General features: G+C 57.3%; 1 protein-coding gene across 4 annotated transcripts in view; it reads right to left on the bottom strand.

Moving 5' to 3' along the window:
- The window catches only part of GIGYF1 (GRB10 interacting GYF protein 1), a 96,507-nt gene that overhangs the window by 32,035 nt on the left and 46,040 nt on the right, over positions 1-18,432 (bottom strand). For all 4 annotated transcript variants that reach the window (XM_063950444.1, XM_063950443.1, XM_063950446.1 and 1 more), the window contains exons 11-16: positions 14,182-14,361; positions 13,944-14,083; positions 13,710-13,860; positions 13,323-13,489; positions 13,043-13,134; positions 10,227-10,328 (exon numbers count right to left, since the gene is read on the bottom strand). In XM_063950444.1, the coding sequence (XP_063806514.1) occupies positions 10,227-10,328; positions 13,043-13,134; positions 13,323-13,489; positions 13,710-13,860; positions 13,944-14,083; positions 14,182-14,361 (832 nt within the window). The remainder of the gene's footprint in view (positions 1-10,226; positions 10,329-13,042; positions 13,135-13,322; positions 13,490-13,709; positions 13,861-13,943; positions 14,084-14,181; positions 14,362-18,432) is intronic.

The raw sequence follows: 18,432 nt of genomic DNA, 5'->3' as shown, positions 1-18,432 counted from the left end.
ATTACCACCACATCCTGCTCCTAACCTTCCTCCATCTCCCCTATTACCACCACATACTGACCCCAGCCTCCCTCCATCTCCATTATTACCACCACATCCTGCCCCCAACCTCCCTCCATCTCCCCTATTACCACAGGGCTCCATCACCCCCACATCCTGCCCCTAGCCTTCCTCCATCTCACCTATTACCACCACATCCTGCCCCCAGCCTTCCCCCATCTCCCCTATTACCACAGGGCTCCATCTCCCCACATCCTGCCCCTAGCCTCCCTCCATCTCACCTATTACCACAGGGCTCCATCACCCCCACATCCTGCCCCTAGCCTTTCTCCATCTCCCCTATTACCACCACATCCTGCCCCTAGCCTCCCTCCATCTCCCCTATTACCACATCCCGCCCCTAGCCTCCCTCCATCTCCCCTATTACCACCACATCCTGCCCCCAGCCTTCCTCCGTCTCCCCTATTACCACCACATACTGACCCCAGTCTCCCTCCATCTCCCCTATTACCACCACATCCTGCCCCCAGCCTCCCTCCATCTCCCCTATTACCACAGGGCTCCATCAACCCCACATCCTGCCCCAGTCTTCCTCCATCTCCCCTATTACCACCACATCCTGCCCCCAGCCTTCCTCCGTCTCCCCTATTACCACCACATACTGACCCCAGTCTCCCTCCATCTCCCCTATTACCACCACATCCTGCCCCCAGCCTCCCTCCATCTCCCCTATTACCACAGGGCTCCATCACCCCCACATCCTGCCCCTAGTCTCCCTCCATCTCCCCCACATCCTGCCCCTAGCCTCCCTCCATCTCCCCTATTACCACCACATCCTGCCCCTAGCCGCCCTCCATCTCCCCTATTACCACAGGGCTCCATCACCCCCACATCCTGCCCCTAGCCTCCCTCCATCTCCCCTATTACCACTACATCCTGCCCCCAGCCTTCCTCCATCTCCCCTATTACCACAGGGCTCCATCACCCCCACATCCTGCCCCTAGCCTCCCTCCATCACCCCCAAATCCTGCCCCTAGCCTCCCTCCATCTCCCCTATTACCACCACATCCTGCCCCTAGCCTCCCTCCATCTCCCCTATTACCACCACATCCTGCCGCTAGCCTCCCTCCATCTCCCCTATTACCACCACATCCTGCCCCTAGCCTTCCTCCATCTCCCCTATTACCACCACACCCTGCCCCTAGCCTCCATCCATCTCCCCTATTACCACCACATCCTGCCCCCAGCCTTCCTCCATCTCCCCTATTACCACAGGGCTCCATCACCCCACATCCTGCCCCTAGCCTCCCTCCATCACCCCCACATCCTGCCCCTAGCCTCCCTCCATCTCCCCTATTACTACCACATCCTGCCCCCAGCCTTCCTCCATCTCCCCTATTACCACCACATCCTGCCCCTAGCCTCCCTCCATCTCCCCTATTACCACCACATCCTGCCCCCAGCCTTCCTCCATCTCCCCTATTACCACCACATCCTGCCCCTAGCCTCCCTCCATCTCCCCTATTACCACCACATCCTGCCCCCAGCCTTCCTCCATCTCCCCTATTACCACCACATCCTGCCCCTAGCCTCCCTCCATCTCCCCTATTACCACCACATCCTGCCCCCAGCCTTCCTCCATCTCCCCCATTACCACCACATCCTGCCCCTAGCCTCCCTCCATCTCCCCTATTACCACCACATCCTGCCCCCAGCCTTCCTCCATCTACCCTATTACCACCACATCCTGCCCCCAGCCTCCCTCCATCTCCCCTATTACCACCACATCCTGCCGCTAGCCTCCCTCCATCTCCCCTATTACCACCACATCCTGCCCCTAGCCTCCCTCCATCTCCCCTATTACCACCACATCCTGCCCCCAGCCTCCCTCCATCTCCCATATTACCACCACATCCTGCCCCCAGCCTCCCTCCATCTCCCCTATTACCAGAGGGTTCCATCACCCCCACATCCTGCCCCTAGCGTCCCTCCATCTCCCCTATTACCACCACATCCTGCCCCCAGCCTCCCTCCATCTCCCCTATTACCACCACATCCTGCCCCCAGCCTCCCTCCATCTCCCCTATTACCACCACATCCTGCCCCTAGCGTCCCTCCATCTCCCCTATTACCACCACATCCTGCCCCTAGCGTCCCTCCATCTCCCCTATTACCACCACATCCTGCCCCCAGCCTCCCTCCATCTCCCCTATTACCACCACATCCTGCCCACAGCCTCCCTCCATCTCCCCTATTACCACCACATCCTGCCCCTAGCCTCCCTCCATCTCCCCTATTACCACCACATCCTGCCCCCAGCCTCCCTCCATCTCCCTTATTACCACCACATCCTGCCCCCAGCCTCCCTCCATCTCCCCTATTACCACCACATCCTGCCCCTAGCGTCCCTCCATCTCCCCTATTACCACCACATCCTGCCCCCAGCCTCCCTCCATCTCCCCTATTACCACCACATCCTGCCCCTAGCCGCCCTCCATCTCCCCTATTACCACAGGGCTCCATCACCCCCACATCCTGCCCCTAGCCTCCCTCCATCTCTCCTATTACCACCACATCCTGCCCCCAGCGTCCCTCCATCTCCCCTATTACCACCACATCCTGCCCCCAGCCTTCCTCCATCTCCCCTATTACCACCACATCCTGCCCCCAGCCTCCCTCCATCTCCCCTATTACCACCACATCCTGCCCCCAGCCTCCCTCCATCTCCCCTATTACCACCACATCCTGCCCCCAGCCTCCCTCCATCTCCCATATTACCACCACATCCTGCCCCCAGCCTCCCTCCATCTCCCCTATTACCAGAGGGTTCCATAACCCCCACATCCTGCCCCTAGCGTCCCTCCATCTCCCCTATTACCACCACATCCTGCCCCTAGCGTCCCTCCATCTCCCCTATTACCACCACATCCTGCCCCTAGCGTCCCTCCATCTCCCCTAGTACCACCACATCCTGCCCCCAGCCTCCCTCCATCTCCCCTATTACCACCACATCCTGCCCCTAGCGTCCCTCCATCTCCCCTATTACCACCACATCCTGCCCCCAGCCTCCCTCCATCTCCCCTATTACCACCACATCCTGCCCCTAGCGTCCCTCCATCTCCCCTATTACCACGACATCCTGCCCCCAGCCTCCCTCCATCTCCCCTATTACCACCACATCCTGCCCCCAGCCTCCCTCCATCTCCCCTATTACCACCACATCCTGCCCCTAGCCTCCCTCCATCTCCCCTATTACCACCACATCCTGCCCCTAGCGTCCCTCCATCTCCCCTATTACCACCACATCCTGCCCCCAGCCTCCCTCCATCTCCCCTATTACCACCACATCCTGCCCCCAGCCTCCCTCCATCTCCCCTATTACCACCACATCCTGCCCCTAGCCTCCCTCCATCTCCCCTATTACCAGAGGGTTCCATAACCCCCACATCCTGCCCCTAGCGTCCCTCCATCTCCCCTATTACCACCACATCCTGCCCCTAGCGTCCCTCCATCTCCCCTATTACCACCACATCCTGCCCCTAGCGTCCCTCCATCTCCCCTAGTACCACCACATCCTGCCCCCAGCCTCCCTCCATCTCCCCTATTACCACCACATCCTGCCCCTAGCGTCCCTCCATCTCCCCTATTACCACCACATCCTGCCCCCAGCCTCCCTCCATCTCCCCTATTACCACCACATCCTGCCCCTAGCGTCCCTCCATCTCCCCTATTACCACCACATCCTGCCCCTAGCGTCCCTCCATCTCCCCTAGTACCACCACATCCTGCCCCCAGCCTCCCTCCATCTCCCCTATTACCACCACATCCTGCCCCTAGCGTCCCTCCATCTCCCCTATTACCACCACATCCTGCCCCCAGCCTCCCACCATCTCCCCTATTACCACCACATCCTGCCCCTAGCGTCCCTCCATCTCCCCTATCACCCCACATCCTGCCCCTAGCCTCCCTCCATCTCCCCTATTACCACATCCCGCCCCTAGCCTCCCTCCATCTCCCCTATTACCACCACATCCTGCCCCCAGCCTTCCTCCATCTCCCCTATTACCACAGGTCTCCATCACCCACACATCCTGACCCTAGCCTCCCTCCATCTCCCCTATTACCACCACATCCTGCCCCCAGCCTTCCTCCGTCTCCCCTATTACCACCACATACTGACCCCAGTCTCCCTCCATCTCCCCTATTACCACCACATCCTGCCCCCAGCCTTCCTCCATCTCCCCTATTACCACCACATCCTGCCCGCAGCCTCCCTCCATCTCCCCTATTACCACAGGGCTCCATCACCCCCACATCCTGCCCCTAGTCTCCCTCCATCTCCCCCACATCCTGCCCCTAGCCTCCCTCCATCTCCCCTATTACCACCACATCCTGCCCCTAGCCGCCCTCCATCTCCCCTATTACCACAGGGCTCCATCACCCCCACATCCTGCCCCTAGCCTCCCTCCATCTCCCCTATTACCACTACATCCTGCCCCCAGCCTTCCTCCATCTCCCCTATTACCACAGGGCTCCATCACCCCCACATCCTGCCCCTAGCCTCCCTCCATCACCCCCACATCCTGCCCCTAGCCTCCCTCCATCTCCCCTATTACCACCACATCCTGCCCCTAGCCTCCCTCCATCTCCCCTATTACCACCACATCCTGCCGCTAGCCTCCCTCCATCTCCCCTATTACCACCACATCCTGCCCCTAGCCTTCCTCCATCTCCCCTATTACCACCACATCCTGCCCTTAGCCTCCATCCATCTCCCCTATTACTACCACATCCTGCCCCCAGCCTTCCTCCATCTCCCCTATTACCACAGGGCTCCATCACCCCCACATCCTGCCCCTAGCCTCCCTCCATCACCCCCACATCCTGCCCCTACCCTCCCTCCATCTCCCCTATTACCACCACATCCTGCCCCCAGCCTTCCTCCATCTCCCCTATTACCACCACATCCTGCCCCTAGCCTCCCTCCATCTCCCCTATTACCACCACATCCTGCCCCCAGCCTTCCTCCATCTCCCCTATTACCACCACATCCTGCCCCTAGCCTCCCTCCATCTCCCCTATTACCACCACATCCTGCCCCCAGCCTTCCTCCATCTCCCCTATTACCACCACATCCTGCCCCTAGCCTCCCTCCATCTCCCCTATTACCACCACATCCTGCCCCCAGCCTTCCTCCATCTCCCCTATTACCACCACATCCTGCCCCCAGCCTCCCTCCATCTCCCCTATTACCACCACATCCTGCCGCTAGCCTCCCTCCATCTCCCCTATTACCACCACATCCTGCCCCTAGCCTCCCTCCATCTCCCCTATTACCACCACATCCTGCCCCCAGCCTCCCTCCATCTCCCATATTACCACCACATCCTGCCCCCAGCCTCCCTCCATCTCCCCTATTACCAGAGGGTTCCATCACCCCCACATCCTGCCCCTAGCGTCCCTCCATCTCCCCTATTACCACCACATCCTGCCCCTAGCGTCCCTCCATCTCCCCTATTACCACCACATCCTGCCCCTAGCGTCCCTCCATCTCCCCTATTACCACCACATCCTGCCCCCAGCCTCCCTCCATCTCCCCTATTACCACCACATCCTGCCCCTAGCGTCCCTCCATCTCCCCTATTACCACCACATCCTGCCCACAGCCTCCCTCCATCTCCCCTATTACCACCACATCCTGCCCCTAGCCTCCCTCCATCTCCCCTATTACCACCACATCCTGCCCCCAGCCTCCCTCCATCTCCCTTATTACCACCACATCCTGCCCCCAGCCTTCCTCCATCTCCCCTATTACCACCACATCCTGCCCCTAGCGTCCCTCCATCTCCCCTATTACCACCACATCCTGCCCCCAGCCTCCCTCCATCTCCCCTATTACCACCACATCCTGCCCCTAGCGTCCCTCCATCTCCCCTATTACCACCACATCCTGCCCACAGCCTCCCTCCATCTCCCCTATTACCACCACATCCTGCCCCTAGCGTCCCTCCATCTCCCCTATTACCACCACATCCTGCCCCCAGCCTTCCTCCATCTCCCCTATTACCACCACATCCTGCCCCCAGCCTTCCTCCATCTCCCCTATTACCACCACATCCTGCCCCTAGCCTCCCTCCATCTCCCCTATTACCACCACATCCTGCCCCCAGCCTTCCTCCATCTCCCCTATTACCACCACATCCTGCCCCCAGCCTCCCTCCATCTCCCCTATTACCACCACATCCTGCCGCTAGCCTCCCTCCATCTCCCCTATTACCACCACATCCTGCCCCTAGCCTCCCTCCATCTCCCCTATTACCACCACATCCTGCCCCCAGCCTCCCTCCATCTCCCATATTACCACCACATCCTGCCCCCAGCCTCCCTCCATCTCCCCTATTACCAGAGGGTTCCATCACCCCCACATCCTGCCCCTAGCGTCCCTCCATCTCCCCTATTACCACCACATCCTGCCCCTAGCGTCCCTCCATCTCCCCTATTACCACCACATCCTGCCCCTAGCGTCCCTCCATCTCCCCTATTACCACCACATCCTGCCCCCAGCCTCCCTCCATCTCCCCTATTACCACCACATCCTGCCCCCAGCCTCCCTCCATCTCCCCTATTACCACCACATCCTGCCCCTAGCGTCCCTCCATCTCCCCTATTACCACCACATCCTGCCCACAGCCTCCCTCCATCTCCCCTATTACCACCACATCCTGCCCCTAGCGTCCCTCCATCTCCCCTATTACCACCACATCCTGCCCCCAGCCTTCCTCCATCTCCCCTATTACCACCACATCCTGCCCCCAGCCTCCCTCCATCTCCCCTATTACCACCACATCCTGCCCCTAGCCTCCCTCCATCTCCCCTATTACCACCACATCCTGCCCCCAGCCTCCCTCCATCTCCCATATTACCACAACATCCTGCCCCCAGCCTCCCTCCATCTCCCCTATTACCAGAGGGTTCCATAACCCCCACATCCTGCCCCTAGCGTCCCTCCATCTCCCCTATTACCACCACATCCTGCCCCTAGCGTCCCTCCATCTCCCCTAGTACCACCACATCCTGCCCCCAGCCTCCCTCCATCTCCCCTATTACCACCACATCCTGCCCCTAGCGTCCCTCCATCTCCCCTATTACCACCACATCCTGCCCCCAGCCTCCCTCCATCTCCCCTATTACCACCACATCCTGCCCCTAGCGTCCCTCCATCTCCCCTATTACCACCACATCCTGCCCCCAGCCTCCCTCCATCTCCCCTATTACCACCACATCCTGCCCCTACCCTCCCTCCATCTCCCCTATTACCACAGGTCTCCATCACCCCCACATCCTGCCCCTAGCCTCCCTCCATCTCCCCTATTACCACAGGTCTCCATCACCCCCACATCCTGCCCCTAGCCTCCCTCCATCTCTCCTATTACCACCACATCCTGCCCCCAGCGTCCCTCCATCTCCCCTATTACCACCACATCCTGCCCCCAGCCTTCCTCCATCTCCCCTATTACCACCACATCCTGCCCCTAGCCTCCCTCCATCTCCCATATTACCACAACATCCTGCCCCCAGCCTCCCTCCATCTCCCCTATTACCAGAGGGTTCCATCACCCCCACATCCTGCCCCTAGCGTCCCTCCATCTCCCCTATTACCACCACATCCTGCCCCTAGCGTCCCTCCATCTCCCCTATTACCACCACATCCTGCCCCTAGCGTCCCTCCATCTCCCCTATTACCACCACATCCTGCCCCCAGCCTCCCTCCATCTCCCCTATTACCACCACATCCTGCCCCTAGCGTCCCTCCATCTCCCCTATTACCACATCCTGCCCCCAGCCTCCCTCCATATCCCCTATTACCACCACATCCTGCCCCTAGCGTCCCTCCATCTCCCCTATTACCACCACATCCTGCCCCTAGCGTCCCTCCATCTCCCCTATTATCACCACATCCTGCCCCCAGCCTCCCTCCATCTCCCCTATTACCACCACATCCTGCCCCCAGCCTCCCTCCATCTCCCCTATTACCACCACATCCTGCCCCTAGCGTCCCTCCATCTCCCCTATTACCACCACATCCTGCCCCCAGCCTCCCTCCATCTCCCCTATTACCACCACATCCTGCCCCTAGCGTCCCTCCATCTCCCCTATTACCACCACATCCTGCCCCTAGCGTCCCTCCATCTCCCCTATTATCACCACATCCTGCCCCCAGCCTCCCTCCATCTCCCCTATTACCACCACATCCTGCCCCCAGCCTCCCTCCATCTCCCCTATTACCACCACATCCTGCCCCTAGCGTCCCTCCATCTCCCCTATTACCACCACATCCTGCCCCCAGCCTCCCTCCATCTCCCCTATTACCACCACATCCTGCCCCTAGCCTCCCTCCATCTCCCCTATTACCACCACATCCTGCCCCTAGCGTCCCTCCATCTCCCCTATTACCACCACATCCTGCCCCCAGCCTCCCTCCATCTCCCCTATTACCACCACATCCTGCCCCTAGCGTCCCTCCATCTCCCCTATTACCACCACATCCTGCCCCCAGCCTCCCTCCATCTCCCCTATTACCACCACATCCTGCCCCCAGCCTCCCTCCATCTCCCCTATTACCACCACATCCTGCCCCTAGCGTCCCTCCATCTCCCCTATTACCACCACATCCTGCCCCCAGCCTCCCTCCATCTCCCCTATTACCACCACATCCTGCCCCTAGCCTCCCTCCATCTCCCCTATTACCACAGGTCTCCATCACCCCCACATCCTGCCCCTAGCCTCCCTCCATCTCCCCTATTACCACCACATCCTGCCCCCAGCCTCCCTCCATCTCCCCTATTACCACCACATCCTGCCCCCAGCCTCCCTCCATCTCCCCTATTACCACCACATCCTGCCCCCAGCCTCCCTCCATCTCCCCTATTACCACCACATCCTGCCCCTAGCGTCCCTCCATCTCCCCTATTACCACCACATCCTGCCCCCAGCCTCCCTCCATCTCCCCTATTACCACCACATCCTGCCCCTAGCCTCCCTCCATCTCCCCTATTACCACCACATCCTGCCCCTAGCGTCCCTCCATCTCCCCTATTACCACCACATCCTGCCCCCAGCCTCCCTCCATCTCCCCTATTACCACCACATACTGCCCCTAGCCTCCCTCCATCTGCCCTATTACCACAGGTCTCCATCACCCCCACATCCTGCCCCTAGCCTCCCTCCATCTCCCCTATTACCACCACATCCTGCCCCCAGCCTCCCTCCATCTCCCCTATTACCACCACATCCTGCCCCCAGCCTCCCTCCATCTCCCCTATTACCACCACATCCTGCCCCCAGCCTCCCTCCATCTCCCCTATTACCACCACATCCTGCCCCCAGCCTCCCTCCATCTCCCCTATTACCACCACATCCTGCCCCTAGCGTCCCTCCATCTCCCCTATTATCACCACATCCTGCCCCCAGCCTCCCTCCATCTCCCCTATTATCACCACATCCTGCCCCCAGCCTCCCTCCATCTCCCCTATTACCACCACATCCTGCCCCCAGCCTCCCTCCATCTCCCCTATTACCACCACATCCTGCCCCTAGCGTCCCTCCATCTCCCCTATTACCACCACATCCTGCCCCCCAGCCTCCCTCCATCTCCCCTATTACCACCACATCCTGCCCCTAGCCTCCCTCCATCTCCCCTATTACCACCACATCCTGCCCCTAGCGTCCCTCCATCTCCCCTATTACCACCACATCCTGCCCCCAGCCTCCCTCCATCTCCCCTATTACCACCACATCCTGCCCCCAGCCTCCCTCCATCTCCCCTATTACCACCACATCCTGCCCCTAGCGTCCCTCCATCTCCCCTATTACCACCACATCCTGCCCCCAGCCTCCCTCCATCTCCCCTATTACCACCACATCCTGCCCCTAGCCTCCCTCCATCTCCCCTATTACCACAGGTCTCCATCACCCCCACATCCTGCCCCTAGCCTCCCTCCATCTCCCCTATTACCACCACATCCTGCCCCCAGCCTCCCTCCATCTCCCCTATTACCACCACATCCTGCCCCCAGCCTCCCTCCATCTCCCCTATTACCACCACATCCTGCCCCCAGCCTCCCTCCATCACCACATCCTATACCTGTCCCTCTTTTATCCCTACCAGATAGCAGAAGTAACACACTGCTGGGGAGATCAGACAGAAAGCCGCTTCTGGAGAGTACCTGGATTTTGAGGGATTCAGTTGCTGTAGGAACAGTGTTAGCTGCTGCTGCTGTTGCGGCGTCAGATCTCCAGATTTCTGCTGGGAGGAGGAGTACTGCTGTCTGCAGCCAGGAGAGAGAAGATCCCATCATTATCTGACTATATAGGGTAGGGCAGGGCGGGCGATACAGACAAAGGAGAGAGGGAGGGCAGGGCGGGCGATACAGACAAAGGAGAGAGGGAGGGCAGGGCGGGCGATACAGACAAAGGAGAGAGGGAGGGCAGGGCGGGCGATACAGACAAAGGAGAGAGGGAGGGCAGGGCGGGCGATACAGACAAAGGAGAGAGGGAGGGCAGGGCGGGCGATACAGACAAAGGAGAGAGGGAGGGCAGGGCGGGCGATACAGACAAAGGAGAGAGGGAGGGCAGGGCGGGCGATACAGACAAAGGAGAGAGGGAGGGCAGAGCGCGCGATACAGACAAAGGAGAGAGGGAGGGCAGAGCGCGCGATACAGACAAAGGAGAGAGGGAGGGCAGAGCGCGCGATACAGACAAAGGAGAGAGGGAGGGCAGAGCGCGCGATACAGACAAAGGAGAGAGGGAGGGCAGAGCGCGCGATACAGACAAAGGAGAGAGGGAGGGCAGAGCGCGCGATACAGACAAAGGAGAGAGGGAGGGCAGAGCGCGCGATACAGACAAAGGAGAGAGGGAGGGCAGAGCGCGCGATACAGACAAAGGAGAGAGGGAGGGCAGTGCGCGCGATACAGACAAAGGAGAGAGGGAGGGCAGGGCGGGCGATACAGACAAAGGAGAGAGGGAGGGCAGGGCGGGCGATACAGACAAAGGAGAGAGGGAGGGCAGGGCGGGCGATACAGACAAAGGAGAGAGGGAGGGCAGGGCGGGCGATACAGACAAAGGAGAGAGGGAGGGCAGGGCGGGCGATACAGACAAAGGAGAGAGGGAGGGCAGGGCGGGCGATACAGACAAAGGAGAGAGGGAGGGCAGTGCGCGCGATACAGACAAAGGAGAGAGGGAGGGCAGTGCGCGCGATACAGACAAAGGAGAGAGGGAGGGCAGTGCGGGCGATACAGACAAAGGAGAGAGGGAGGGCAGGGCGGGCGATACAGACAAAGGAGAGAGGGAGGGCAGTGCAGGCGATACAGAGGAGAGAGGGAGGGCAGTGCAGGCGATACAGAGGAGAGAGGGAGGGCAGTGCAGGCGATACAGAGGAGAGAGGGAGGGCAGTGCGGGCGATACAGAGGAGAGAGGGAGGGAAGTGCAGGCGATACAGAGGGGCGAGGGAAAGCAGTGCAGGCGATACAGAGGAGAGAGGGAGGGCAGTGCAGGCGATACAGAGGAGAGAGGGAGGGCAGTGCGGGCGATACAGAGGGGCGAGGGAGGGCAGTGCGGGCGATACAGAGGAGCGAGGGAGGGCAGTGTGGGCGATACAGAGGAGCGAGGGAGGGCAGTGCGCGCGATACAGACAAAGGAGAGAGGGAGGGCAGGGCGGGCGATACAGACAAAGGAGAGAGGGAGGGCAGGGCGGGCGATACAGACAAAGGAGAGAGGGAGGGCAGGGCGGGCGATACAGACAAAGGAGAGAGGGAGGGCAGGGCGGGCGATACAGACAAAGGAGAGAGGGAGGGCAGGGCGGGCGATACAGACAAAGGAGAGAGGGAGGGCAGGGCGGGCGATACAGACAAAGGAGAGAGGGAGGGCAGTGCGCGCGATACAGACAAAGGAGAGAGGGAGGGCAGAGCGCGCGATACAGACAAAGGAGAGAGGGAGGGCAGTGCGCGCGATACAGACAAAGGAGAGAGGGAGGGCAGTGCGGGCGATACAGACAAAGGAGAGAGGGAGGGCAGTGCGTGCGATACAGACAAAGGAGAGAGGGAGGGCAGTGCAGGCGATACAGAGGAGAGAGGGAGGGCAGTGCAGGCGATACAGAGGAGAGAGGGAGGGCAGTGCAGGCGATACAGAGGAGAGAGGGAGGGCAGTGCGGGCGATACAGAGGAGAGAGGGAGGGAAGTGCAGGCGATACAGAGGGGCGAGGGAAAGCAGTGCAGGCGATACAGAGGAGAGAGGGAGGGCAGTGCAGGCGATACAGAGGAGAGAGGGAGGGCAGTGCGGGCGATACAGAGGGGCGAGGGAGGGCAGTGCGGGCGATACAGAGGAGCGAGGGAGGGCAGTGTGGGCGATACAGAGGAGCGAGGGAGGGCAGTGCGGGCGATACAGAGGAGCGAGGGAGGGCAGTGCGGGCGATACAGAGGAGCGAGGGAGGGCAGTGCGGGCGATACAGAGGAGAGAGGGAGGGCAGTGCGGGCGATACAGAGGGGCGAGGGAGGGCAGTGCGGGCGATACAGAGGAGCGAGGGAGGGCAGTGCAGGCGATACAGAGGGGCGAGGGAAAGCAGTGCGGGCGATACAGAGGAGCGAGGGAGGGCAGTGTGGGCGATACAGAGGAGCGAGGGAGGGCAGTGCGGGCGATACAGAGGAGCGAGGGAGGGCAGTGTGGGCGATACAGAGGAGCGAGGGAGGGCAGTGCAGGCGATACAGAGGAGCGAGGGAGGGCAGTGCGGGCGATACAGAGGAGCGAGGGAGGGCAGTGTGGGCGATACAGAGGAGCGAGGGAGGGCAGTGCGGGCGATACAGAGGAGCGAGGGAGGGCAGTGCGGGCGATACAGAGGAGCGAGGGAGGGCAGTGCGGGCGATACAGAGGAGCGAGGGAGGGCAGTGCAGGCGATACAGAGGGGCGAGGGAGGGCAGTGCGGGCGATACAGAGGGGCGAGGGAGGGCAGTTCTGTGTATGGTATGTGCCGCTCACATAATGACATTACCTGCTGATAAGCTGCAGAAGATACTGGTGTTGCAATTGCTGATACAGAGCTAATTCCTGCTGTTTTTTCAGGCACTGCTGATCTATATTACCCTGCAAAACAAAATATTGTAACAGTTTAAATGTAAAGAACATTGCATATACCGTAATATACATAGCCAGATAGGAGGAGACCAAGCAACTGCTTTCTATGGAACGGTGCAGGGTGCACCAACTAAAACATTGCTAAATACTATTGCGTACACGAAGCCATGGCCTGCATATAGAACAAGCTCTCTCACCAGCAGAGGAGGCGGGGAGGGTCCCGGAGCAAAGGGCACGCGGCCCCACATCTTGATGACTTCGCCCAGGGGCTGGAACCCCTCGTCACATCCTCTCTTGACTAACAGTGACATGGTAAAGTACCCGGCCTGGCACCACTCCGCCATCTCCTGTGTACTGAATGGACCTGTGTGTACAATGACAGAGGAGGGAATGCACTATGAGTCCAGGGGAATCCGGCCTCTTCCCGGTCCACACTGTGGAGCCAATGGGAGAATGGACTCCCCAAACCATAACGTGAGATCAGGAGGGACACCTGCAAATATGGCCTGGGGCCAGGTATAGAACAGACTTCCCAGGCCACCCACCATAAAGATAATGGGCCTGCGGGAGGATAACAAACCAACCTTGGATCTCCCCCTGAGGGTCTTTGTAGAACCACTTCATGGCAGCCTCGTGGGACAGGGGTAGAGCAGCAGCACTGTGAGAGCGGGAGGTGGAGAATGCGTCCTCCTCCAGGGAGGAATCCTGTAGCGAAGCCACCAGCTTCTCCGCTTCCTAAGAGAAAGAGAAAGAGGAGTCAGCGAGAGGCCCTGACTGCCCGCTACAGACAGTCTGTGCAGCGCGGAGTGGGCACTCACCTGCTGGAGATGTTTCATGCCTTCATCCTCCTCCGGATCCCCCACAGAGAATTCAGTAGCAGCAACTGGGGGGGAAGAGGAAGGAGGTGGCCGGCAAGAACGGGGAGAGAGCGAGGAGGGCACATAGGCTCCAGGTTTACCTGAGGGAAAGAGGACAACTAACTGTGACTCCTCCTCATAGACACGAGACACTTTCTCCTCCCCACATGATCAGCAATAGTGCCACTTCCCTTCTCACCTTCATCTACTGGACACTGAGGCATTGCCCCATCTTGACCATCTGTGGTGGTCATCTCAGGGCATCGCTCAACCTCTACGTCCCCGTACAGCCCTATCGACCATAAAGAGTTATTCAGGTCTGGAGATTTTGATGGTGAATCCTGAGATACCTCTTCTGAAGGGACTGATGGATCATCACCTGGGAAAGGACATGTAAAACATACATCGTTAAATCCTATACATAAAGGGAATTTCTCATGGTCCAAAAGGACAAAAGAAAAAATAAGAATTTACTTACCGATAATTCTATTTCTCGGAGTCCGTAGTGGATGCTGGGGTTCCTGAAAGGACCATGGGGAATAGCGGCTCCGCAGGAGACAGGGCACAAAAAAGTAAAGCTTTTACCAGATCAGGTGGTGTGCACTGGCTCCTCCCCCTATGACCCTCCTCCAGACTCCAGTTAGGTACTGTGCCCGGACGAGCGTACACAATAAGGGAGGCAATTTGAATCCCGGGTAAGACTCATACCAGCCACACCAATCACACCGTACAACTTGTGATCTAAACCCAGTTAACAGTATGATAACAGAAAGAGCCTCTTAAAGATGGCTCCTTAACAATATAACCCGAATTTGTTAACAATAACTATGTACAGTATTGCAGATAATCCGCACTTGGGATGGGCGCCCAGCATCCACTACGGACTCCGAGAAATAGAATTATCGGTAAGTAAATTCTTATTTTCTCTATCGTCCTAAGTGGATGCTGGGGTTCCTGAAAGGACCATGGGGATTATACCAAAGCTCCCAAACGGGCGGGAGAGTGCGGATGACTCTGCAGCACCGAATGAGAGAATTCCAAGTCCTCTTTTGCCAGGGTATCAAATTTGTAGAATTTTACAAACGTGTTTTCCCCCGACCACGTAGCTGCTCGGCAGAATTGTAATGCCGAGACCCCTCGGGCAGCCGCCCAAGATGAGCCCACCTTCCTTGTGGAATGGGCCTTAACAGATTTAGGCTGTGGCAGGCCTGCCACAGAATGAGCAAGTTGAATTGTGTTACAAATCCAACGAGCAATCGTCTGCTTAGAAGCAGGGGCACCCAACTTGTTGGGTGCATATAGTATCAACAGCGAGTCAGATTTTCTGACTTCAGCCGTCCTTGAAATGTATATTTTTAAGGCTCTGACAACGTCCAACAACTTGGAGTCCCCCAAGTCGCCAGTGGCCGCAGGCACCACAATAGGTTGGTTCAGGTGAAACGCTGATACCACCTTAGGGAGAAAATGCGGACGAGTCCTCAGTTCTGCCCTATCCGAATGGAAGATTAGATAAGGGCTTTTATAAGATAAAGCCGCCAATTCAGATACTCTCCTGGCGGAAGCCAGGGCCAGTAACATAGTCACTTTCCATGTGAGATATTTAAAATCCACCTTTTTCAATGGTTCAAACCAATGGGATTTGAGGAAATCTAAAACTACATTTAGATCCCACGGTGCCACCGGAGGCACCACAGGAGGCTGTATATGCAGTACTCCTTTAACAAAAGTCTGTACCTCAGGAACTGAGGCCAATTCTTTTTGGAAGAATATTGACAGGGCCGAAATTTGAACCTTAATAGATCTCAATTTGAGACCCCTAGACAATCCTGATTGTAGGAAATGTAGGAAACGACCCAGTTGAAATTCCTCCGTCGGAACACTCCGATCCTCGCACCACGCGACATATTTTCGCCAAATGCGGTGATAATGTTTCGCGGTGACTTCCTTCCTTGCCTTAATCAAGGTAGGAATGACTTCTTCTGGAATGCCTTTCCCTTTTAGGATCTGGCGTTCAACCGCCATGCCGTCAAACGCAGCCGCGGTAAGTCTTGAAAGAGACAGGGACCCTGTTGTAGCAGGTCCCTTCTCAGAAGTAGAGGGCACGGGTCGTCCGTGACCAACTCTTGAAGTTCCGGGTACCAAGTCCTTCTTGGCCAATCCGGAGCCACTAGTATTTCTTACTCCTCCTCACCGTATAATCTTCAATACCTTTGGTATGAGAGGCAGAGGAGGAAACACATATACTGATTTGTACACCCAAGGTGTTACCAGTGCGTCCACAGCTATTGCCTGTGGATCTCTTGACCTGGCGCAATACTTGTCCAGTTTCTTGTTGAGGCGAGACGCCATCATGTCTACCATTGGTCTTTCCCAACAGTTTATTAGCATGTGGAAGACTTCTGGATGAAGACCCCCCTCTCCCGGGTGTATATCGTGTCTGCTGAGGAAGTCTGCTTCCCAGTTGTCCACGCCCGGGAAGAACACTGCTGACAGTGCTATTACGTGATTCTCCGCCCAGCGAAGAATCTTGGCAGCTTCTGCCATTGCACTCCTGCTTCTTGTGCCGCCCTGTCTGTTTACATGGGCGACCGCCGTGATGTTGTCCGACTGAATCAACACCGGTTTTCCTTGCAGGAGTGGTTCCGCCTGGCTTAGAGCATTTTAGATTGCTCTTAGTACCAGAATGTTTATGTGAATAGACTTTTCCAGGTTCGTCCATACCCCCTGGAAGTTTCTTCCTTGTGTGACTGCTCCCCAACCTCTCAGGCTGGCGTCCGTGGTCACCAGGATCAAATCCTGTATGCCGAATCTGCGGCCCTCCAATAGATGAGCCTTTTGCAACCACCACAGAAGATATACCCTTGTCCTTGGCGACAGGGTTATTCGCAGGTGCATCTGAGGATGCGACCCTGACCATTTGTCCAACAGATCCCTTTGGAAAATTCTTGCATGGAATCTGCCGAATGGAATTGCTTCGTAAAAAGCCACCATTTTTCCCAGGACTCTTGTGCATTGATGTACAGACACCTTTCCTGGTTTTAGGAGGTTCCTGACAGGTCGGATAACTCCTTGGCTTTTTCCTCGGGAAGAAAAACCTTTTTCTGAACCGTGTCCAGAATCATCCCTAGGAACAGCAGACGTATCGTCGGAAAACAGCTGCGATTCTTGGAATATTTAGAATCCAGTCGTGCCGTCGAAGAACTACTTTAGATAGTGCTCTTCCGACCTCCAACTGTTCTCTGGAACTTGCCCTTTTTAGGTCGTGCAAGTAAGGGATAATTTAGATGCCTTTTTTCTTTGAAGAAACATCTTTTCGGCCATTACCTTGGTAAAAAGGCCCGGGGTGCCGTGGATAATTCAAACGGCATCGTCTGAAACTGATATTGACAGTTCTGTACCACGAACCAGAGGTACCCTTGATGAGAAGGACAAATTTTGGACATGGAGGTAATCCTTGATGTCCAGGGACACCATATAGTCCCCTTTTTTCCGGTTCGCTATCACTGCTCTGAGTGACTTTATCTCGATTTGAACCTTTTATGTAAGTGTTCAAAACATTTTAGATTTAGACTATGTGTCACCAAGCCGTCTGGCTTCAGTACCACAATATAGTGTGGAAAAATAATACCCTTTTCCTTGTCGTAGGAGGGGTACTTTGATTATCACCTGCTGGATATACAGCTTGTGAATTGTTTCCAATGCTGCCTCCCTGTCGGAGGGAGCCGTTGGTAAAGCAGACTTCAGGAAGCTGCGAGGAGAAGATGTCTCGACTCTCCAATCTTTACCCCTGGGATAATACTCGTACGATCTAGGGGTCAACTTGCGAGTGATCCCACTGCGCCCTGAGACTCTTGAGACTACCCCCCCACCTTGAGTCCGCTTGCACGGCCCCAGCGTCATGCTGAGGACTTGGCAGACGCGGTGGAGGGCTTCTTTTCCTGGGAAAGGGCTGCCTGCTGCAGTCTACTTCCCTTACCTCTATGTCTGGGCAGATATGACTGGCCTTTTGCCTGCATGCCCTCATGGGAAAGGAAAGATTGAGGCTGAAAAGACGGTGTCTTTTTTAGCTGAGATGTAACTTGGGGTAAAAAAGGTTGGATTTCCCAGCTGTTGCTGTGGTCCCCAGGTCCGATGGACCGACCCCCAAATAACTCCTTCCCTTTATACAGCAATACTTCCATCTGCCGTATGGGATCTGTATCACCTGACCACTGTCGTGTCCCTGACATCTTCTGGGAGATATGGACAACGCACTTATCTTGATGCCAGAGAGCAAATATCCCTCTGTGCATCTCACATACATATATATAGAATGCATCCTATTAAATGCTCTACATGAATAAAATATTTTCAGTCAGGGAATCCGACCAAGCCAACCCAGCACTGCATCTCCAGGCTGATGGCGATCGCTGGTCGCAGTATAACCACCGTATGTGTGTATATACTTTTT

The sequence above is a fragment of the Pseudophryne corroboree genome (genome assembly GCF_028390025.1).
Source record: "Pseudophryne corroboree isolate aPseCor3 chromosome 6 unlocalized genomic scaffold, aPseCor3.hap2 SUPER_6_unloc_4, whole genome shotgun sequence".
NCBI lineage: Eukaryota > Metazoa > Chordata > Amphibia > Anura > Myobatrachidae > Pseudophryne > Pseudophryne corroboree.
This window is presented reverse-complemented; position numbering and strand designations above follow the sequence as displayed.